General features: G+C 44.6%; 2 protein-coding genes across 3 annotated transcripts in view; one reads left to right on the top strand and one right to left on the bottom strand.

Moving 5' to 3' along the window:
- The window catches only part of lrig1 (leucine-rich repeats and immunoglobulin-like domains 1), a 37,806-nt gene extending 16,020 nt beyond the window's left edge, over positions 1 to 21,786 (top strand). The window contains 15 exon segments of the mRNA XM_085158705.1: positions 3,323 to 3,460; positions 3,683 to 3,826; positions 4,782 to 4,925; positions 5,374 to 5,517; positions 7,149 to 7,292; positions 9,422 to 9,502; positions 11,094 to 11,165; positions 11,348 to 11,419; positions 11,527 to 11,690; positions 14,960 to 15,316; positions 16,015 to 16,296; positions 17,597 to 18,031; positions 18,170 to 18,304; positions 18,519 to 18,803; positions 19,284 to 21,786. Coding sequence (XP_085014831.1) covers positions 3,323 to 3,460; positions 3,683 to 3,826; positions 4,782 to 4,925; positions 5,374 to 5,517; positions 7,149 to 7,292; positions 9,422 to 9,502; positions 11,094 to 11,165; positions 11,348 to 11,419; positions 11,527 to 11,690; positions 14,960 to 15,316; positions 16,015 to 16,296; positions 17,597 to 18,031; positions 18,170 to 18,304; positions 18,519 to 18,803; positions 19,284 to 19,480 — 2,794 coding nt within the window. The 3' untranslated portion in view covers positions 19,481 to 21,786.
- Positions 20,942 to 24,509, bottom strand: part of slc25a26 (solute carrier family 25 member 26) — a 63,524-nt gene continuing 59,956 nt past the window's right edge. For both annotated transcript variants that reach the window (XM_085158707.1, XM_085158709.1), the window contains one exon: positions 20,942 to 24,142. In XM_085158707.1, the coding sequence (XP_085014833.1) occupies positions 24,046 to 24,142 (97 nt within the window). In that variant the 3' untranslated portion in view covers positions 20,942 to 24,045. The remainder of the gene's footprint in view (positions 24,143 to 24,509) is intronic.

Raw genomic sequence — 24,509 nt, 5'->3', positions numbered from 1 at the left:
GTCTGCGAGCTCTGTTTTTTGCTGCACTTTTTGATCGGGTACAGACAAGCGTGGTGGGGTGGTCGAAACTTGTGGTCACTTTGATTAGATGTCCATCAATCATCACATAAAAGACATGAATTACTATTAAGTCATCTGAGCATGTCAAACTTTCTGTTAAATCATCCATATACCAGGCACCCACAGTTCCACAATACAGTTGGCGAGCCTGCTGATGTCCTGCAGGATCCCAGAAAGCCACAGCAGGATGACAAGCAAAACAGAAGCAAGTAAATGTTTTAAAATCAGAGTGTCAAAGCGACAGCAGAGCAGCACAAACTTTCCTATTGTGCTCATCGCCTGCTTCAGAGGGGCTCTTTAACACAGCTTGGGATAGAATATGTATGGCCCACTGGATGATCTGATTTTCAAATAATTCTCCCTTTGTCCTGACAGTGGACTTCAAACGGAAAGAGACGGGCCAAACAATCGACTTCAGAGATGGCACTGGAAACAGGAGAATGGGCACGCTAGTGTATCCCCCCCAACAAATGCACTTTCCATACATCAAAAGACGTGTCAAAATGAGCCGGGCTCATGATAATCAGATGGTCGATGGGGCAGGGTAATGAAATTTGGAATTAAGTGGAATCAAAGCGAATAAGGAACTCCCGGACATCAAAGGGAGCACGGGTGAACCGAGCTCCTCTTTATCAGAAATGTCACTAGCCGTATGATAATCAGTTTTCATAATCGCTACTATTGTATGTGCAGACTTCAAACACGATGAGCGCCGAGGCTTTATCCGTCTCTCACACGGTGCAGCTGGGCTCTTGCTGTGGGAGGGGAAAGTTTGATTGGAGCGGTGGAGGAAGAACGTGGAGGGGGGGTTCAGCCTCTCCCACCAGTTTGAGATTGCTCTGTTTTTCCACAGCGAAGGTCACCAGCTGTTGACCTCGCCTCACCCCATAATCCCCCCTCATTTTCTCCTCACCCCTTTGCTTCCTTCCTTCTTTCTTTCCGTCCCTTTCTTGCTCTTGTTGCTCACTGTTGCCACTGTCTGTTGCTCTGGCCCATGTGTGCGTTTGTTATTTGTGTTGTGTGTTTGCGCATGTGTGCTCATCCTTAACCATTTCTGCCACTGTTTATTCAGGTGGGCCACTGTGGTTTGAACCCTCCTACATCCCATACACCAATAAATGACTGTGTGTGTGTGTTCATCTGCTGGCTGCAGGCTAGAAAAAGAGGAGGGATTGACCTTGTTTTGATGAGTTTGACTGGTAGAGCACCTGCCACCTCACACTTTCTGTGAAGCACACACACGCACTGCCCTTTTAAATATAACACTATCAAACTCTTAAAAGGTCAAGTGAATTGATTTAAAGATGCTGCACGTGATTTGGTTAAAATCTCTCTGTCTCTGATGTTTGATAAGTAATAAGCTGCCTAACTTCCAAGAAGACCGTGACCTTTTATTAACCGAATTGGTTCGACATGGTGATAGTGTGTATTATCAGATTTGGAAAGAATCTACAGTAAATCTGAATGAGTCAGGCCACGTGACAGTACTCTTAGGTTTGGATCATAGACTGTGTTTAAAAGCCACTGTGGATTTTTGAAAGATTAACCTTAGCATTATGAAGAATGTGATGTGAAAGAACCCTATTTTAGACCAGAAGGTGCAATGCTAAGCTATCAGCTACTGTCAGCTAGTGTGAAGCCTTAAGATGAGTGGGGGTTTGTTGTTGTTGTTGTTTTTCATTGCTAGTTTGCTGTTTTGAAACCATACATAAGATGTGCTCCTTTCTGAAAAACCGTTAATATTTAATATTTAATACTTATTTTCATTCATTATTTCCTGGAATGAGTGACTTAGCCTAACAACTTATCGGGAAAGTCTTGCCCCCTCCCCGATCAGACGATTGGCTTCATTTTTCAGACCTATATCCGTGCTGCCTATCGCTGTACCTTACAACAGGTTACATTGTCTACCAGAGAATTACATTAAGATGCTCCAAAAAGCACCAACATCCAGTACTGTGACTGGAATTAGGAGAGATGCAGCTTTACAGACAGTACCTGAGTGAGTAATAAAAAATGAAGGAGGGGAATTAGCTTCCAGCTATATTAATTTCATGATAGACGTTCAGCGATTAACATTATGACGCAGCAGGACTACTTTTGGAGCCATGAGAGGAACTGTAGTTTTGTGGCACTCCAGACAGCTTTGCTTAAAGCCAAGAGAAAAAAGAAGTTGGTGTCATTTGCTGGAAAAAGGCTCTTGGGAAGTTGTGATTAACTAGTTAGAAGCATCAAATGGTTTTTCCTTACATGGTGATGTCAAACACATTGCTTGTGGAAGCTAAAAAGAAAAATTCCTCCGTCATGTAGCAAAGATTTCCCTTGAGTGGTACATGTCAGATGATGAAGTGGCAGTTTGCTTATTGCTCTGCCTTTTTGTGTTACTCTGTCGTGTTTCCTATCTTTTTAAATGTTTTATTTTAGTTTTGTAAAAACAAAATTTAATTGTTGGGCAATGGATGTGGTACTAAATGGATCCCCTGACCCTAGTTAGCACCTAGTCATGTGTCAAACGTGTCATCCAGCAAAAGCTTTCATGTACACTCAGATTACACAGGCCTTCAGTCTCCAGACACACACACACACACCACTTTGGTTGCAACACGGATAAATGTCAAATATCACACTCCATCAGTCTATCTCACTCTTTATTATATCACTGTCTTTCTCAACCTCTCTGTGTGGAACGCGTCTGCTCCACAAAATAAAGAGCACAGATGTGGAGGAGGTCAGAATAGGGTCAAGAGAGTCACCCTCATTTCTGAACAAGAGCTCTAAACAGGACAGCCTGAGAGGAAATTCAGTCTCCTCTCAGGCTTCTGGCTGAACCAGGCTAGCACCCACTGACAAAGCTCGGCGGAGATCGAGGTTTCCTTGTGTGAAAACTCCCTGGGTTCATTAGGACCTTTAAAGTAACTCTTCTCCCCATTTCACAACACACCAAGATCTTCCTTCAAGTGGCTCTGGTTCATCACTGAGGCCCCATCCATCTGACAGATTTTGTGGCTGTTTTTTTTTTTTTGTCCTTGGGAGTTGTTTAAAGAAGACCAGCCTCTGTTTGGAAGCACTTAAAGTACTACATTTTGTGGTGAATGAAGACCACTTTGTTCTGTGTGTTCTCATTCTCTCACTCTCTCTTCCTGAATGGGATTACAGAAGCCAGTGGGATTGGAGTGGCTTCCCTGATGGGAAGAGTACACAAAGTTTAGGTAACAGTGAGGACCACACCTTATGTCTTCTGTTTGTGTTCTTTATTTTTCAGACATCATAATAAGATTCGCAGTATTGATGGCAGGCGGACTGGGGAGCTGCTTTCTGTGGAAACCCTGGACCTGAGCAATAATGACATCACTGAGCTGCGAGGACAGTGCTTCCCTGCAGGCCTCCATATCCGAGATCTGTAAGTAGCATCTCGGAGGATTCCTGTGGCACGTCATGCACTAGCTATTTATTAAAGCAAAATTAAATAAATTATTAAAGATAAATATGTTATTTATTATATGAGGAAACTTTAGTTGTGTAACTAATATTAAGTGAAGTTAATGGACATGCACATGCAAAATAACATGTTTTCCAAATATAAGATTTCTAACAAACCTCACTGTGGCTTCCCTTTGTTCAGGTACCTCAGTAACAACAAGATCAGTGTGTTGGAGCTCGGAGCTCTGGACCATTTGGGCGAAACCCTACAGGTTCTAAGACTGAGCCGAAACCGCATCAGCCAGATCCCCGTGAAAGCCTTCCAGCTCCCGAGGCTCACCCAGCTGTGAGTGCCACTGGATTTGATCAGTTTTAACAATGTAGGCTAGTGTGCTGACAAGCTTGAGCTTTGATCTGTCAAAACAGTTCACCCTGCAAAAACATTATGCTGTTGTCATATCATATTTAGGCTGAAAACCGAGCGCGTTTCCCAATTGTAGTGTTTGGAAACTACACAGAGATGAGCCTTTTCCCTGAGAAGGAGCTTCTAGTGTCTGCTGATTGAGCTGTGTGTGTGTTTAACATTTAGAGTGCTGTTAGTGTGAGCTGTACCACTAGGGATGGATAAGACCTGACTAGGTAAACACCAGAGCCATATTATTGGTGATTTATTGCCTTCTTCCATATCCCCCAAAGTGGTTAGTTTAGTCCCCACACCATGCTCCTTTATCTTCGTCAAACTTCCCTCTAGCATAACGGTGAGGTAGACCCATTTGTAGCTCAACGCCTCCATTCTGGAGAGCAAAGGGACTCGCGTAATGGGAATCTCTCTCCATTGTGGCTCCAGTAGTTTCCCCAGGTGTCTTTTGTTGGACATGGGGCCCCAGTGACACTGTATCACCACATGCTAGAGGTGATGCACATGAGACACAAAAGAAGCTTTGTGAATGTTTATCTTTGAAAAAGCTGAAGGCTTTTACAGCCTACACGCACGCACGCACGCACGCACACACACACACACGCACGCACACAGCGGCTGTACAGATTCATTGTTACATCCACAGGCACCTCAGGCTTTTTATACAAAGAGAAAATGAGTAAAGTTTTTAATCATCTCACTCTGTCTTAATTCAAGGGGTAATAACACATGTAGTGTACAACCCTGGCCCCATACCACCACCAATGCTTGATAAATGCCTTTGCTGAATAAGGGCAAAACAAGGGGAAGATGGTTTTTCTGCTGCTTCTCTTTAAAATGGTCTTCTGTTTACAGTCATCTGTTTTGTCCTACCACCTTTCAGTGAGCTGAACAGGAACCGTATACGCCAAGTGGAGGGTCTAACCTTCCAGGGTTTATCCAGCCTGGAGGTGCTCAAACTACAAAGGAACAGCATCAGCAAACTGACTGACGGAGCCTTCTTTGACCTGGCTAAGATGAAAGTCCTGTACGTACTAAACATCACCTTTAATAATATCAAAGAGAATCATTTATTTAAAACTATTAACCGACTGGTTTTGTTTTACTTTCACAAGTTCTCCTGCACAGCAGAGGACAAATCCGAATAGTTGAAAGAAAAAAAATCTAATTTAAAAAATTTAGGTGCTGCAGTTAGTTTGAAGCGAGCACTATCTGATTGGCTAATCCTATTTGCACTCATTTACTGCCATTACAGGAATACTCACTGACTAAAAAAGATCTTTTTGTACCCTTACTGGAACTTTTTCACAATTACACTTTTTCCCCCTCCACCCAGAACTTTTACATAACCACTTAAATTACACGCAAAATAACAGAGTAATGCTCACAAATTGCATTGTAATTTATGTCACAGTAATGTGGTGAAATGTTGTGAGATCAACAGATTCTCACTGCAGTATCTCTGTGTCATGCAGGCACCTGGACTACAACAGCCTGACGGAGGTGAACAGTGGCTCGCTTTACGGACTGACTTCCCTGCAGCAGCTGTTCCTCAGTAACAACTCCATAGCACGCATCAATCCTGATGGGTGGAAGTTCTGCCAGAAGCTAAGGGAGCTGTAAGTACCAGCATTCAAATTAGCCCGAACGCAAACTCTCTTGCCAGATGTACCGCTAAAACGTTTCACCGGAGAGTGGTTAAATATCCAAAAAACCCAGCTTGGTAACAACAAAAAGTGTATATATCAGTGCAGTTTGCATTTTTTAAAATAAAGGTTTAAATGTTAGCTCTTTAAGTTTCCACTAACACTAAATGTGGATTCTTAAAGCCTCGAGAACCCAACTCTTTTGACCTGCCACCCATATCATCATCAGCATCTCCCTTTCAGGGTTAAACGACATTTTGTTTTAACACTCAGTACGCTTACACTATTCTCAGGATTAAGCCTGTTTATCCCATAATTAGAGCTGGGCTCAACAGCACTCGAGCGCTTCGACATGAGTTTTTGTGCTCCGTGTGTAAACCTGCGGCAAACCGGCGTGTAAATCCTCCGCTGGATGTTGTGGTAATTACACTGAAGGATCACCTTCACTGCCTTTGTCTGCCGAGTTATTATCTGAGAGTCTTTCCTGCACTGTTGACACGACTGTCGTAATGCCGCTTTAAAGTGCTTCGCTCAGCTGAGGCGTTGCTAACTACGAGGTAGCCGGGGCTATCTGTGGCGCCTATGTTTGTCTATGTGTAACAGTCAGAATGGATAAAGTGGTAGATGGTGATCGCGCTAGTTTGCTCTGCGTATCTCAGCGCCGCTTCCTGTGCGCTCCCAGCACACGTTTCTCCCAGCACCGCACCTTTCCACCAGTTATATGATTTTATTATCTGCGTTTTGATGACCCTCACGGCTGATAGAAGTGAGTGACTCGTCTTTATGAGAAGCCTTGTTATTGCATTCCCGATTCGCCGGGCTGAACTGGTCATCAGGGAGAATCTCTGCACACATGACTAGTCAAGCAAACCTGAGACAGACAGAGGGGGCAATAAAATGCACAATACTGCCTTTGAGCATTGTTTGAAAGATACCATTATAAGATTTATTATCAGTGGTAATCAGGATTTGCCATAAAAACCACGAAAAGAAGAAACATTCTTAGAAGTCTCTAAGCTGTAGTTTCATTTCTTTTCTTTTTTTTCTTTTCTTTTTAAGATTGCAAGTAAACCATCTCTCTGAATTCCTAAAACAGGGGAAATCCCTTGGAAACCCACGCAGTGTCGACACCCCATTAGTATGTTCCTCAGGCCTTTTAATAAAAAAGAAACGATTTAGAGGCTGGATGTGAATATGAGTAACATTTTGAGGGTTCCAGGACACGAGTAGCAGTTTATTCCCCTGGGGTTTACCACACGCTTAAGTAGTCTTATAAACGGAGGTTGTAGACATGCTGAGTCCCAACCCAGAATTTCTTTTCTTTCCTGTCAGACGATGCGAAGCTCATTTAAGCTCCGACTTCTGCTAAATCCATTCTCCGTTAACATCATGCAGTGTACAATGGAAAAACGCATCATAAACTGGCAAATGGTCATCGAATGGGCTTTGAAACTGAAGTATAATGATGTCGCGAGCGGTCTCAGTGGTCTGCCAACCTTCCAGACCTCACACAGAATATTTCTCTCTGTCTGTTCTGTTTTTTTTCCCTCACTTTCTCTCTGTGTCTCCTCTCTTCTTCTGTCTCTATTTCTTTCTCTCTCCAGGAATTTGTCTTACAACAACTTAACTCGTCTGGATGAAGGGAGTCTGGCAGTGCTCGGGGATCTCCACACCCTCCGGCTGGGCCACAACTCTATCAGCCACATCAACGAGGGAGCCTTCAGAGGCCTCAAGGCTTTACGCATCCTGTAAGTACACCGGCCCACCCCCAACCACCATTACCAAGCCCCAAACAGACCCCTAACTCACTCATTATGCCCCTGCTGACCATAAGGTTAAGACGTGCCACTTGGGAGCAGTGAAAATTGAGATGCTTAATTTTGTTTTTTGCCTGGGTGACATTTGATGTCACCCAGGCTCATGAAGTCCCTTCGTTTGACATAGGAAAGAGGGAGCTGTTGGCTTTCAGTGAGGGTTTACTGTCATTTGTATTCATGTATTTTACAAGGTGTCTATTGTCATGGTTTCTGTAGCAACTTCTTACTTTTTTAGTGCCTTTTTTCACTTTGTTTCTTCAGTTTTGTCTGGGGCGTTTGTTTTGTCTCCAAACACCCAGCAATCTTGGATTTAAAAGGGTTCTGTGTCATTCGGCTCCCTTGAGATCCTTCCTGGCTTTTTTGAAGCCATGAATGAAGACAGAGGATTTTTTTTCCTTTCCCTGATCCACCATGTGCACAAAAAGCCCAAAGAAAGAAAAGGGCTGAACCACAGGGAGAAAGCCGGTGGATAAATCCAGCAGAAAGACTTGGGGGTCTTGGTCCCTAACCAAGGTCTTCTTGGCTGAGCTGTTCACAAGAGAGCCAGAGAGAAGAGTAATACCAGAGCTTGCTAGAAAGGCTCTCTGACAGCAGGGTCAGAAGCCAAGGCACATAAGGCTTCTCCCTCTGCTGGCACGCTGGATGCCAGATAACTAGCTACAGAGGGTGGAACAGGGAGCTTTCACTGCCATATCTCAGCCCTTCTCATGTTTTTCTTTCTTGTCTTTAATTAACCGCTTTGTTTCATTTGGCTGCACACTTTCAAAGCCCTCTTAATGCCCATTCTTCCCCTCTGTTATTCTAAGTGTGTTCTGTCATCTCCTAACGATATCCCACAATACATATAATCTCTGTCTTAATTTTGGAATTTTTTCCTCCTCTCTTGTACTCCTTCTGCTCGGTGTCTTTGAGGCAGGCCTAATCTAATCAGCAGTGGGGAGGACGTGCATAGGCTGGGCCCTGAAAAGGAGCCGGGGGAGCTTTAATTGGGCCGGAGTGACTGGTTGCGCTGGCATGGGGCTGGAGCCTGAAACGGGGTGTGAAAGCTCCAAACAAGCCAGCCTGCCCTCTAATTCGGCCACGGGGGTCGTTGGCTCATTGGGGCCCCCCTCTCCGTGCCCCCATCTCTCCCTCACTCTTTCTCGCTCGCTCCTCTACTCTGCAGCCCCCGCCGCTGCCCTTGCTTTAACAAGGCAATAGCCTTTAACATCCACCCAGCCAGAAAGAGTAGGAAATTGGCAGCTCCAGTCCAGTCAAACAGACACAGTCGTCAGCGCAAAGTCAAAAGAACCAAAAGGGGATAAGAGATGCTTGGAAAGCAAATGGGAGGAGGAGTGGAGGTGGCTATTGTGGTGGGGGCGGAGGGGTGGGGCTGACCATTAACCCCGAAGGCCCTTTCTCAAGTTTGAGGAAAGTCTTTTTTTTTTTTTTTTTTTTCCCTTTTTAATGGCTTGGAGAAGTTCTCAGACTCTGCCGCTTGTTCTTTTTGATCACCATGCAGCAGGGCGGAGCGGTGGCCCCTCTGCAGCTATGACTTCACTGAAATAGGTAGCTCTCAAGCAGAAGCATTCAGCAAGTGTTCGGAAACCCCCAACTTTCGTTCACTCAAATCTCTTCTGTCTTTGTCTGGCCATGACTAAGCTTGGCTGCTAACCCCGTCGGCACTCTTGGCTGCACCGTACCTGCCAGCATCGGACTTGCAGTCCGAACCGTCTGGCTTCTGGCATTGTGTTCTTGCCAGTCCCTCTATGCCATCATGAATTATACATCTTTCCCTGCGCTGGGGTTTGCCTCAACACACCAGCGCACATGCACACGTATTCACACGCACACTCCTTCTCCACCCCTCTAAGGAAAGAATGTGCTTGGTTGGCAGAGCAGAGCGGGAGAGGGGCTCTTTAAGCCAGGTGCAGCGGGGGCGAAGGGGGTAACCCGTGACTTCCAAGAGCAGCTTCTGCCAGGGCTGTGAAACGCTTCAGCGCTGGCAGGCCCAATTCCTGTTCCTCTCCTCAACCGCCTTCCGCCGTTCTTATCCTCCTCTTTTCTCTCATTCTCCACAGGGAGCTGGACCATAACGACATCTCAGGCACAATAGAGGACACCAACGGGGCCTTCTCTGGATTGGACAGCCTCATCAAGCTGTGAGTGTCTCCCCTCCTTTTCATCCCTCAGCCCTGGCCTGCCACTGTCTCTCTGCTCTCTTCAGAAAACAAAAATAGAGAAAGCGAAGGGAGCCGCCTCCTTTTCTTGCATCCCAAAGCCACTCCAGTTTAAGTTTGTTTAGAACTTTGAGACACTATCACGACCCCACACTTTACTTTGAAAAAAAACATGCTCACACTGAGCAACAATTTAAAGGTCCCCTCTTTATTTAGTTTATTCGTTTTTTTTCTCCTCATCCTATAGAGGCCACTTTCTCTTCAGTTCATTCTAGCGTTCATCTTGTGATTTGATTGTAAGCTTTATGGGCAAACTGGATTCTCTTTGCTGATAATGGCTGGAAAAATGAGTCATGTTTTTAATTACTCGTCAGTGCTTTCAAACGCCTTGTATAAAGTTCAATATCAAAAGTTAGTAAGCTTAGAAATTACAGAGGCGTGAAGTTTCTGGCAATGAGCAGCAATCATCAACCCACAGGATGAAAAGATGATGTCCAGCCAAGATGGTTCCCAGTGTGAGCACCGCTGAAAGAAAGAATGAGAGAAAGAGGGGAGAGAAAGGGCTTTTCTTTGAGCTGGCAGGGGTTCGCTCCCCAATAGGCGAAGGGCTATTTCTCCTCCATAGCTGCACTCCCTCTCATCCCCTCATTCCCAGTCTCTGTTGTTAAGAGCTGAGAGAGGGTGAAATTGAGGGCCACATTCAGTCATCAAACATCAAACGCCTCACGAGCCCCGCCCTCTGACCCTGCCCCCTTTTGTCACGGCGTTGTCGGAAGCTGCCTGATGCATCCCAACGCTGGCAAAGCGAGCCATGGGAAAAACAAGAGAGAGAATCTTACATCAAAGTGTCCATTACACACACACAGTTCCCATTTTAAAACTGTTTTTAAAAAGCAGCGTGGGAATGCCGCCACATGGGATGGAAGTGGATCTTACAGTTCAAAAGATGATTTTTGGATTTGATTCAGTTACAAGTGCATGTGACAGCTTCATTGAATTCCTTCAAAAACAAAAGATTATACCGTTATCTGTGTGACAAGGCTGCCGTTTGTTTGTGTGTACATGTGGACGAGTTTGAACACTGGGCTCTTCTTTGTGAGCCAGCCAGCCGTGTCTCCTCTTCCTGCGATCCAAAGGCTACAACGGGTATGAGGAGGTGGCAGTGGAGGGATGAAGGAAGGGAATTAAGACCCCAAATCAGAGCAGCTAGACTTTGGGCTTGACAGACACTGAAATGATTACACGTATGTCCTGTTCGCGGGGGGGGGGGGGGGGGGGGGGGGGGCTTTTAGATTCTAATAAAGATAAAAGTGGTCTTTGAAGAGCAGCACAGAGCCCAGGTGCCTCCGCCCACCTCCACAGCCCTGTTCAATCCCCTTTACCCTTCCTCTTGGCTAATCTCCACACAGTTCAGATTTCCAATACCTCACCCCCCGTCAATCTTATCAGATTCAAACTGGCTAATTGTGCTTCTCTCTCTGTTTTGTTCTCCCTTTCCCCAAAATGTTCCCTCCTCCCTCTTCCTCTCCCCCCTTCTTCATCTATTGACACCCCTCGTGTTTGGAAACGGCAGGACTCTGTTTGGAAACAAGATCAAATCCGTTGCCAAGAAGGCCTTCTCTGGCTTGGATACCCTGGAACACCTGTGAGTATCCCAGGAGAGAGAACGGAAGAGGGGGAAGAGGGGGTGGAGTGTAAGGGGGTGTGGGTTTTGTAAAAGTAGTTGGCAGGGGGACACTGCTAGCGTCGTGGTGAAAGAGAATGATATCGGTGTGGGTAACACTAATCTGTTCACACTTGATGAAACAGTATTTAATATTTCATCAGAAACTTGGGGGAGAACGCTATTCGCTCCATTCAGCCCGACGCCTTCACTAAGATGAGAAACCTCAAAAGCCTGTGAGTTTAACTCGGATCTTTCTGGTTCTGAGTGCAGCAACACACTCACAAATACAGAAAAGGGTACAGTGCACGTGACATATACTTGTCTTTTCCCTCTCCTCCAGTCTCATTCAAAGCAACAGCTTGCTGTGTGACTGCCAGCTCCACTGGTTGCCCGACTGGTTGGTGGCACGTGGTTTGCAGGTCGGTATCAATGCCACCTGCGCCCACCCGGAAAGTCTGAAGGGAAAGAGCGTCTTTGAGGTTCCGCCCAGCAGCTTTGTGTGTGGTGAGTGTGTGTGTGTTCTCTAGTTACATGGCTGTGTCATTGCTTTGTGATGAGTAGGAGGCGTTCAAGGCACAGATGGGCCACATACATGGGCTCCGCTGTCCTGTTATTGACATATTTGCTTGTATTTGGGTAGTGTTTTTGTTTAGTTCTGCGATAAACTCTCCAGTACGGTGGCCCCTAGAGACAAAGCACGTACAAACTCCAAAACACTTGCAAACTCCAAAACACATGCAAACTCCAAAACACTTGCAAACTCCAAAACACTTGCAAACTCCAAAACACATGCAAATGCCAAAACACTTGCAAACTCCAAAACACATGCAAACTCCAAAACACATGCAAACTCCAAAACACTTGCAAACTCCAAAACACATGCAAACCCCAAAGCACATGCAAATTCCAAAACACAACGGAAGTGCTCCAGGACGCTAGGGGCAGTGTTGAGCTCGATTTGCAAAATAAACGGCAAGTTTGTCTGTATGGGACGGTCTAGTCTCTGTCGCGCTTCCCAGGTTGCCTAGCAACCATGATAATAACCGCTGGTAACGTGTCATACAATTTTGTTTGACAGAAATGAAGGAAAACATATTTTGTTCATTTGTTTCTACAAGAGCTTTGTGTGATTTGATAAGTATCTGAGGTTGAGACCACAGGACAGTAAAACATGATTTTTGGGCTTCATTTCTGTACTGAACAGTCATTTAAGATTAGTTAGTAAATAACAATTAGCTAATGTTGTTCATGAGACTAAAGTCATATCACTTTGGTAATGTAAATATAATATGGCCAATATTATAGTTATTATATTAATCATTATTAGCTATTACAGCAGTGAACATGAACTCTGTGTCAAATACTGAGCCACAGTAGATTCAAGTTGCAGTTATTTATAGGTCTTATCACCTTAAATCTTCACTCAAAGACAAGTATCTTTGACAGTGCATATATAGGTGTATCATATATAAGAGAGAAATGTTGTTCCTTCAGTATGTTGGCATTACTAAATTTGGCTCATTGCTTACATACGTGTGTAAAAAGAAATTATATGAGCTGTGATAACTGTTTCTGATAAAATGAAGAGTAGACTGATATATTGAATATTCCTTTATTGGGTGAGAAAATCAGACCATGTCATAACTGCTTTAAGTCATACAGAATAGATATCAGAGCCTTAAACAGGCTGACTTCTGCTAAATGGGTCAAACTGGGCAGAAAGTATACAAACACATAGCATCATTATAGAATATGATGTAACACTATAGATCAACTTACCTCAGAATATATAAAGCATATAAACAATTACAGCAATATGATGCAACAAACACAGCACTGCTACTAATCCAAAATACTCAAAGCTTCATAGAACTGAAACAAACATTTATTTTTAGGTCCATTCAGCTGCTGATACATACTTTAGGTTTCTGAATATTAAACTTGTTTCTTCCTTTCATAGTGTGTAACTTGAAGGCCCTGAGTACTTTCTCCCACACTGCAAACACTGGAATGATAAAATTATTTGAACATTACCTAATAAGACTGATTCAGGACAGACAATTAGTTATGTTAAACTTTCCTAGCAGTCCTTCACAAACAGGGAACAGTCTGTCTATTCTCTCCATCTGTCAGCTGCTGCTGGCTCTTCCTCCTCCTCTTCCTCACACACTGCTGAGTCCTGGTGGATCATCAGGGATGCAAAGCCTCACAGATGATGTGCAGCAGTGAGTCCCTCAGTCTGTCCTCACTCTGGACACTTGCAGTTGTCACACATGGAAATCAAATGCGTGATAAGCTGCAGGATTCAAACACAAATGTAACTTATAAATACATGTTCATACTTTTATTACACAATCAGAGAGAAAGAAAAAGAGAGAGAGTGCAGGACAGACAGACAGGTGACAGCCTCAGGTGTATACACTGCTACAAAACAGCACAAAAGAAGGAGGACTGTGTTATTACGAAACAAGAAGAGTTCCCAGATGGTACAGTGGACACGTGTGTGACTCCTGTGATTAAAGCACCTTTCTTTCAGCTTAACGAGTGAACTGTCAGCTCGTTCAAACACACGTTAAAGTCCGTTTGGCTCTACACCACCGAACAGTGGCAGCAATATAACATAGCTAACATTAACAGTGCAGTGAATCCTGCTTGTGCCGTGATATTCAGGACTGCAAACCGAGCAGCATCACTGACTTTCAGCCTGTTGTGTTTGTGGATATATGACTGACTTTAATTATCCATAAAATCATCACATTCTCTGTAAGATTAAAGTCAACTATTGAACGGCGTATATTTTGGAGTAAAGGCTTTAAAACAAGTTAGTACAAACATCGCTAATGTCACATAACTTTCCCGACATGTGGCCAACAGTAATGTTTTAATGTTCTTCATTATAAAAAACATTTGCGCATAAATAAGTGACATAATATTCAGTACTTACTTCTGAAAGTTTACTCTTGGCGGCTCCGCTTCAGCCGTTTTTTTCGGCAAAATTATCCACACCACAGGCGAGCTATGAAATCTGGGATATGTTGGGCCATGAAGGCTACAGCGACCCATTCTTAAAATTCAGGGAAATTAAGGACGCATTTGAGGGCCGCATTTCGAGCAGCCTTTGAATTGGGACAGCCTTCGTCGTGTCGCTGTGACGTAATCGGCCTTAAAATGCGGACTTTAAGGCTGCAGACCCCAAATCCGGTCATTGGTACATCCTGGCTTGTGTAGTTACTAGGTAACAAAAGCTCAACACTGCCCCTAGCGTCCTGGAGCACTTCCGTTGTGTTTTGGAATTTGCATGTGCTTTGGGGTTTACAAGTGTTTTGGAGTTTGCATGTGTTTTGGAGTTTGCATGTGTTTTGGAGTTTGCAAGTGTTTTGGAGTTTGCATGTGTTTTGGAGTTTGCAAGTGTTTTGGAGTTTGCAAGTGTTTTGGAGTTTGCATGTGTTTTGGAGTTTGCATGTGTTTTGGAGTTTGCAAGTGTTTTGGAGTTTGCATGTGTTTTGGAGTTTGCAAGTGTTTTGGAGTTTGCAAGTGTTTTGGAGTTTGCATGTGTTTTGGAGTTTGCAAGTGTTTTGGAGTTTGCAAGTGTTTTGGAGTTTGTACGTGCTTTGTCTCTAGGGGCCACCGTACTCCAGCAACATGATGTCAGTTTTTATTTTCCCTTTTTACATTCATTTATGCAGAGGAAGCAGACACCTGCTGAGCAACGCTTGTGATAATATCCTCACGCTTTTTAAACACACTTTATTTCACCCGCTGCCTTTTTTTAGACGACCTCCCCAAGCCTCAGATCACCGTACAGCCGGAAACCACAATGACAGTCCTCGGCAGTGACGTTCGTCTCACCTGCACAGCTGCCAGCAGCAGCTCCTCCCCCATGACCTTTGCCTGGCGCAAGGACCAGGAGCTCCTTCGTAACGCTGAGATGGAGAACTACGCCCACGTGCGTGCTCACCACCAGGCCGCGACACCAGATCTGCCGGGCGCAGGAGGAGGAGGCGTGATGGAGTACACTACGATTCTCCACCTGCGCCGCGTCACTTTTGCCCACGAGGGTCGTTACCAGTGCATCATCACCAACCACTTTGGCTCCACCTACTCGAGCAAGGCCAGACTCATCGTCAACGGTATGTTATGTTGTTAATAGCTACTTTGGGTCACTTTTATTCATTTTTATTCATCATTAAAACAGACTAATTGTTTCAGCTGTTTATATTATTCAACTGAATTTCAAAATTATAGGGCCCACAGTGAGTTTGTCTTTCGCTACAATAAAGTCCCCTTCCTCTCTCTCTAAGCATCCTCTCTCCTAGGCTGATATTTGGAACAAATTGATTTAGCTGCATGTCATCGCTGACAGACTTGATCTATTCTGCGCTCTGGCAGAGAACCAAACTCTGAATAAATACTGTCCAACTGCAGAAAATCAGTGTCAAAAAGCCTCCATCAGACCTCAGGCTTCTTCTTAACCCTTGCTGTAGCCAAGTGCTCGCTCCCAGCAGATCCTGTCAAACTGAATTTAGCATTTTGGCAGTTATTTACCTGGTTGTTGCTTTGACTTACTCATGTATAAATAAAGGTTTCCTGCTTTTCTAACTGAAAGTTTCTTGATTTGAATGTCAGCAGCAGCTGGGAAAATGAATGAGCAGCTCTGTAATCCTTTACAACTGCTGTTGCAGTTCTACATCCTGCTCGGGTAGACTGCCTACATGTTTGTAAATGAGGAAATTACTCAAACTATGAAGTGGATTGTCAACCTTCCTACAATATATAAAGGTCATATTGTTTTGATCTGCTAATACTGAAGGAATTTTTCCATCCGTAGTTCTTCCATCCTTCATCAAGACTCCCAGGGACAGCACCATCCGAACTGGCCACACCGCCAGGCTGGAGTGTGCTGCAGAGGGTCACCCGGCACCTCAGATCGCCTGGCAGAAGGACGGCGGCACGGATTTCCCCGCCGCCCGCGACCGCCGGATGCACGTCATGCCCGACGACGACGTCTTCTTCATCACGGACGTCAAGCCGGTGGACATGGGCGTGTACAGCTGCACTGCCAAAAACACAGCTGGCACCGTCTCTGCTAACGCCACCCTCACCGTACTGGGTAAGAGCTGTGAATTCAGCACGGCGCAGTTGTAAAGAGCTGGGTTTGGTCAGTCCGAAGCAGAATGAGAATCTTTATATTTTGCTTTCTCGCCAGCTGTGGCCTTGCTGCAGGTCAGGGGTCAGAGGTCACAGTTAGGGGTCAAAGGAGGGGATCGAGGGGGATCACAGAGGGGAGTTTGTTAGGCATTTACACCACCACACACACACACACACACACACACACACACACACACACACACACACACTCTGTGAGGGACAGTCATGGCTGCTTCACTGCAGGCCTCAGTGCTCCCAGTTTATTGGCTGTTTTACACTGTTAAACAGAACAGAGCTTCTCTCTTATAACCATCTCAGCACATAGGTCATCATTGTCCTTTGTCTTTGAACTGAGCAAAACAACCCACTGTTGTATACAGATGGGATATGTTTTTACTTATTCATTTTTTAATTGACCTTTTAAATTAATCTGTAAGTGCCCGCAAACATTTAAAACACTGCTTTAGCATAACATTTGCATTTTGTCAAGTTTTAATCTACAAAGCACTACAAAATACTGAAACAAGATACCATAAAACCACTCTGAATTTCTAATGTTTGAGTTTAAGTGACGGAGAAGGAGGGGTAGTGTGTAGTCAAGGGGCCCCTAACTGAAAGAAAGTGGTGGGGGAAGAAAAATGGGAGCCAAAGAAGAACTGCAGCGGTGGAGTGTGAGCGCGCATATGTAGGGGGAGGAGGTAGTTAAGAGGGATTTAGAGAAAATAAGAGGGAGGGCAGAAAGAGAAACAGGGAGAAGGAGGACGAAAGTATTGATAGACGAGAACACAACTGAAGTGGGTTAAGTGAGATGTCTTAATCTGTGTACATCCCACTGTGAAGGGAAGTGCTCACTCTGAGAGGAGAGGCCACCCTTAACACGCACACCATCGCTCAGTCCAGTGTGCTTCATTCACTGAAATGTGAAGCTGGCAAGGAAACAGACAGGTCCTCTGAAGAGGATCCTGCCCCAGAGGAAATGTTTGTGCTCCAATCAAAAAGCTTTTAAGTTTCAGGAAACTTTGGACTTTATCAGCATTGTGTTTGAGTAATAAATATCATTCTTAGAAGATGGATAGGCTTTCAGTGGCTGGACATGTCCATTTGTGCTCAGGCTGTCCAGCTGAATCACCACAATCCGGTAGTCTGTCATCAATACAGTGAATAGAAAGGTGCTAAAGAAAACTGTAGAACCACTAAAACCGTAGTTATAGAAATCCTTGGGCTCTTTTTATGAGGAAACTCATCACCCCACTTTTCCACAGAAACGCCCCACCTGGCTCAGGACCTGGAGGACCGCAGCGTTACTGTCGGGGAGACGGTGGCGCTGCAGTGCAAAGCTCTCGGCAGCCCGCCCCCGCGCATCACCTGGCTGCACAACGACCAACCGCTGCGCCCCTCCGACAGACACCACTTCACGCCGGGAAACCAGCTGCTTGTCATCGGCTCCGCTTTGCTGAAGGACGCCGGGCGCTACACCTGCCTCATGTCCAACACTCTGGGCACAGAGCGCGCCCACAGCCAGCTGGTGGTGACTGAGCGCAGGAACGCTTGCGCCACGCCGACAGGCCCGAGCACCGTTACTATAGGGATCATCGTCATTGCTGTGGTTACGAGTATTGTGGTGACATCGCTGGTGTGGGTGTGTATCATCTATCAGACGAGGAAGAAGAGCGAGGAGTGCAGCGTGACCAACACAGGTGAGCTCAGAATGACTTCTTTTTGTTTTTTTTAATTTGTAAGTTAAAAACACATTTAATCTAAAAATGAAGAAACCATTAAAACTTCATGCAGCCCACAGTTCTGGCTCTGATGTCTGCCTCTTTTCTCTCTCCCAGATGAGACGATCGTTCACCCAGATGTATCCAGCTACCTCTCCTCCCAGGGGACTCTGTCCGAGCGGCAGGACATGTGCATCCGTGTGGAGACCGGCGGTGGCCCTCAGCCCAACGGACACGTTGTAGACACCACAGGTACCGCTAAAGTTCGCTCTCTGCTTCCAAATGTTTGCGCTCTCCCCCGCAGTTTCTCCCACGTCCCCTGGTGGGTTACGTAATGATGAGACGAGCGCTGCTGTAAAGACCTGCTCAGTGTCAAAAATAATCACAGGAGACGCTCTCAGCACAATGTTGACATGCAGTTGTTGACTTTCAGCCGCCAAATCATTTATTTGTTTTCTTCCCGCAGGTTTCGACAGCGCAGTGCTGTGCACAGATTGTATGGAGAATGGCAACAACTACTCCAAAGATCCCGACTACCTGGCACACGGGTTTGGTCCTGCTGCAGGCATGGAGTACCAACAGCAGCTTATTCCACCACCCTACTCTTACTGTTACCCCGGGGAGCAGCACGACACCGGGTCACACACAACCCCACTCTGCAATGGGACCCCCAGCAGGATCCGAAAGAACTCTGAAGGATCAGTGTTTCCAAAAAACCATAATACAACACTGAACCAACACGATAGAAAAGGTACGGTGATTAGTGTAGTGAGTTTAACTGTACTTATCCAGCCTTATCCCATAAATCCACTACTCTTCTTAAAGCTCCACACTGCCCTGTTGGAATAACAGTTTTATCAGGTGATGTCATGAGAAGCTATCAGCTATTCTGGAGTCTTCTTTCTGCAAGTTCCTTTGAATGTGATCTTTGATGGATTGTCTCCTACCAGCATCTGACACTGTATCATAGTTACATGCCCAGAGCCCCTCAGGATATGTATCTTTAAAAAAACCCAGGAGTGACTTCTCCCTCCTGATGATGCACGCCCAGGCCTGTTCTGGGCTTCAGCTCCTTTAGTTATATAGCAGTGGTATTAGCCTTTGAATACCAATTCTCACCTCCACACAGCTCTACACACATTCCACTGACTCGCTTTCTCCCGAACCCGAGCACATATTTGTCTTTGTGCGTGCCACGTCACTGACCCCGCCTGTTCTTTCTCTGTTTCAGCAGTGAGCAAAGCGGGGCAGACCAAGACATCGCAGGAAGACTCCTTCCACAAGCCGGTGAAGCTGGCCGGCGTGACGAGCCACGGACACATCGACACGGACTGCGAGCCTGAGCTCAGGCAGACTCTGCTGTCCAATGGACACGCCCTCAGAGCCTCTCAGAATGAGAGCGCCTCTCTAAGGAGAGCCAGTGACTAGCAGCCCCAAAAATGTGGACCGATATATATATACAATATTTTTTTTTCTTGCACTGGGAAATAACCTGCTACCTCATATCGAGGCAAACGGTCCCGAGCCTCCTGCATCTGAACTGACGGAGGAGAGGAGGGGGGAGGGGCATCCGGAGTTTGAAGGTGGAGCTTGTGTGGGGGGCGTCCCATCTGAGCGTATCAGCTGTACATAGTTAAAAACCTTCCTTTGGGAGGTGGCCGCTAAAAAAAATAAAAATAAAAATTTTAGCTGCAAAAAAGAGAAAAAAAAGAAGAAAAAATGTGACTTGCATTTGAAGCATGTAAATGTAGGGAATCTTGTACAATATGTATGTGCAGGGGGACTAAAAAGAGAAATATGCCTTTTGGACTTTTTTTTTGACTGTACATAAGAGTTTTCTTATATATTATATAACTTTTACAAAAAAGAGTGTTTAAATATATGTGCATGGCAAAGAAAGGAGTGATGGTATTTTTATTTTTCTTACAACAAGAAAAAAAAACAGCCTTTTTTCAGCTTTTACCAACATTCAGCTGCAGTGCCTTATTGCATGATCAAAGAAAACTCAAGTTGTAATAGCATATATTCAGAGACTGTTTCTGTGAGAGATCCCGGTACACTTTTTATCGCAAACAAAACACTTGATCGCACTTGAATGTTTTACCTTTTTTTTTTTTTTTTTTGCCAGCTATGGCCTTACGGAAACAACTCGCACCACCATTTTTGTATGAAGGAAGAGCTCGGATGCTGATTATTTAGGTACGTTAGATGTTGGTGCGAGTGGTGGGATATCAGTTAAAGCACTTTTTTTTTTTTTTCAACTTCACAAACATGCAGACTGTGTGTACACGATCCACCGGCAGGAATGCAGGAGCCTCCTCTCTGTGAGGAGACGTTCCGCATATCTCGACGCACTAAAGTCAACAGTACATACTGTACCCTTAAGGCTCTTCCACCTGTTTCACAACACTACACGTTTACTGCAAAGCTGCTCTGATCAGGTTGGAATGAATGCTTCACGTGTTTTAAAGAGGACTTATTATGCTTTTTGGTATTTCCTTTTCATATGCAGATGTACGTGGAAACTGTTACAGTGTTGGATGCTCATATTAAACATAGCCAAAGTTTTCACATAACGAGGTCGGTGCATGTAGAAGTAATCCCTGTGAGCCCAAAGCTCAGGCTTCAGACTGCTCGGTTTTCACCCACCTGCTGTTCAGACACTGTTTGCCAGAGGATGATTTGAGGGGGCTGCACTTAGGCCCAGTGTACAAACCTAAATAATTGTTTTGAACTGTGAATCGTGTAAAGCTGCTCAAGTCAATGCCAATAATAATAATAATAATGATAATTTTTACAAAATTATATATATAGATATAGCTAGAGATAGAGATATCTAGAGAGAGAGTGAGATCTGCAATAAGCATAATAGGTCCTCTTTAAATTCGATTTTTATTTGTCCCAGAAAGTGACTTTGGTACAATTCTGCAACCACATGTGGCTGCTAACAGCTAACAGCTGTTGCTTGGAAGCTGCAAATGCCACTAATAATCTCTCAGTGCAACTGCGTGACACCTGTCATGAGTTACGGCCCACATTCATAACCGAAGCTGCAATTTTTGGACATTTAATTGGCCGGCTGCCCAACTGTTTTTTTTCTCTTCTTTTTAATAATAAAATCTGAATGCTATGAAATTAGCAAAAGATGCATTGTGATGTTGTGTCATTCAGTTACTGCTGTAATATGGGTCGACATCCGGGGGGAAGCTGGGGTACGGGGTGGTACATTTGGGAGCAAAAGATGGCCAGTACTCCACCTGAATCACTGCAGTTCAGTAATAACGATTCATGCCTGAGGTGGATAAAGGTGCAGCTCGCTCCTGTGAACAGTTAGAGAGGCTTGTGAAAAGTGCTCTAACCAAACTTTGGGGGGTGAACTGTCACAGTCCCTGAATACTTTGGTACCATTCAACATGAATACACCAGCGGCCTTATCAAGGTAAGCTGGAGGACATGCTCCTCTGGTTACACCTGATAGCACTTACTGAGGTGATTTTTACCAGCAAGACCAAACAGAGAACTTTTGTTTTTTTTTCTTCTGTGTTTTTTGGGCTTTGGGAAAGCAACACCCGTGTAGTAGGTAAAAGGGACTCGAAGGAGTGAGGGTGCAGTTCATATCCTGAGTAATTTATTAATGCAGACTGTCTGAAACCGTTGTCCCAATGTCAAAGTTAAAACAGTGAAGTGTCTAACATGGCATTGAAGTGTCTAATAAAAATCCCATTTTGCTATTATTACAAGTGTTGGGCCTGTTTTCTTGCTCATAAAAAAGGCGCACACACATAGGGAGGATGTTTCGACAATATCACAAACAGCTGAGTTAGCATTTAACGCCGCTCTCCTGTCACAGCGGTTATGGAGAAGCCATCAATTCAAATGGAGCATGCACAAAGACATGAAATCCAGAGTCCTTGATCTTCAAAGTAGTCAAGTATCCACACACACACACACAAACACACACAGAAAGAGAAAGCTAATCTTCCAACCAGGAATGTCTCTTGGCTCCTTGGAGCTGCAAAGACAGCAGGCTTTTTTTTTCCTTCTGCGGGCTGTTAAAAATATTTGCTATTGAGTCGAGTCTGACTGAAGGTCAGGATGTGCATTCCAGATGGACGTTTGTCACCAGATGATTGACGTGCCCCTGGCCGCGGCCTCCACCAATCACACTCCGACCATTGTTGTGCTACAGCCTAGTGACAAGCAGCATGACAAACAGTCCCACCTGTGAGGACATTTGTCTCCTGGTGCAGTTTTACCTTCCAGACCGGCTGCTGACAGATGAGAGGAGCTAATTCACTGAAAACACACTGATACCTAACTGTTCTTCCATATGCCAGCTAAATAATCCTTCAATAAGATGTATTGGAGTATTTTTTATTAAGTTGTCCTCTTCTTTTAAAAGCCTGAGGAGCAGGGAGGGGGTGCATGAATACTTGTAAAATTTACAAAGGCCACACTGGAAATCACGTCACGCAACAATTTAAATGAAACTCAGAGATTCTCTCATTCATTTCCAAACTTTTCTTATATCTCGTCCTCGTGGCCGGGTCGCGCAACACTTCTGTGGTCCAGGAGTTGGAAACCGCTGCTCCAATAAACAAGATCAAAGCCGGAGTAAAAATGTGCACGGCCTTACCTCTGCTTGATCCAGTCCTGCAGATCGGTTCAGCTGTGGGACTGGACCGCTGATATCACACAACCTCAGCAAACAAAATCAAAACCATCTGCTTAAATGAAAGAGCAGAAAATGAAGCTTCTTTGTGAAATCTGGTGTGCTGACCCCTTCAGTGAGTGTATCAGAGCACAAGTGATGTATATAGCCACCAAGATACACATCTTTAAAAAATAAAAAGTTAAAATATGTATGTTTACCAGTTTCATGACTTCTAATCAGATCGATCACTTACTCTAATTCTGTTTGACTTGAATGTTTGTACATCGTGGACAATGCAGTTGCTCAGAGCGTCCCACAACATACAACTGCCATAAGAGGAAAATAACTGCCTATCAGCACCGCTAATGTGCAGCACTTGACATCAAAACATGGAGATGTTAAGCAAGTGCAGACTTTCAGAGAAGCAGTTTTTTATGTAAACTACCCCGTTTTCAGAAACTCAAAAAGTCAACTGGTTTATAAGCAGGTTTCTAGCCCATGAAGCCCATTCCTTCTTTCTCTCTTTACAAAATAAGCAGATAACAGATCTGGAGTGTTTGGTTGCTGTTCAGTCGAACTTCATTTGAGTTCCAAAGAGACACTGATACTTGTGAAGGAGGTCAACAAAAAGTTAAAAAGAAAAAACCTTACACAAACCTATAAGAGAGACAGCAAAACGCTTAAGCAGTGGCCAAATCAAAAATCGGATCTATTCATAAATAAAAGATCTGAAGAGCCAGAGATGACAAAGTGCATGATTTTGTTAATTAAAGGCTTCTACTGTTCTGGGATTCTACAAAAAAAAGGGCCAAAAAAAAGGCTTTTGCATGTGGATGAGGTCAGCTTTGCTCCAGCAGGATTGTAAAAATGGTGAGATACTGCTGTGTCTCTCTGGTGGGTCTTTAAAGCAGGTGGCTTAGTCCAATAGAGAGGAGAAAACGCTAAAATGATCATTAAAGTATGCAGAATTCCAGAGAGTCAAAGAAAGCCCCAAACCTCACTTGAAAGATACAAAGACACCGTTTTTAATCACATAACTCATTCTCTCACAAACACGTGAAACATAAATGGTCCCAGTCACTGCTGACTACAATGACTGCGTTGTCCTAGGTGATACAGTGTTGCTTCATTTCAAAAAATTCTGTGGTGTTTTGAGTGCCTAATCAATAAGTATGAATGTGGCACTCTGGGTAATGCAGTCATCCCCGTGAGCGTCTCCTCTCCGCCTCATTTCAAAGGACTCAGCAGGATGCTGGATCCTCCATTTCCAGAGACGATTTCCCTGCTGTTCTGGTTCTCTCCATCAGGTCAGGACTGAGGACAGACACAGGTCGTGCTGCTATAGCAAAGTGTGGCGAACCTTCTCATAGGCTCCGAGGAAGATGAAACCGCCCACGCTGATGAAGGTCATCCTCGGTATGCTGCCAGCAAACAGACTGGAGAAAGGGGAGAGAGCAACATGTGCTTCTTAAAAAAGATATCTTTGCAGCATTTGTCAAAATTGCAGTACAGTAATGCATTTGAGACGCTACAAGACTATCTACAGCGCTTCTGTGCAGGAGGAATGGAGTCCTCAATATAAAGAGCAAAATGTCAGTCCACTAATGTTCGCTTACTGTCCAACAACGTAAGATTGCCTTGTTCGTGACACCCTGTTTGTGAGCTAGAGTATGTTTTTTAAAAAAACAGAACACTTGGTGTTTCGTGCAGCACACTTCATCCGTATTTCAGGGCCTGGTTAGAGGAAGGAGTAGATTTTCTTACACTCAGATGTGTGATCAGCTCTCATAAAAGTGTGCTGCA

The sequence above is a fragment of the Neolamprologus multifasciatus genome, chromosome 5 (assembly GCF_963576455.1).
Source record: "Neolamprologus multifasciatus chromosome 5, fNeoMul1.2, whole genome shotgun sequence".
NCBI lineage: Eukaryota > Metazoa > Chordata > Actinopteri > Cichliformes > Cichlidae > Neolamprologus > Neolamprologus multifasciatus.
The sequence above is the reverse complement of the archived record's forward strand: the minus strand, read 5'-3'. Positions and strand labels throughout refer to the sequence as shown.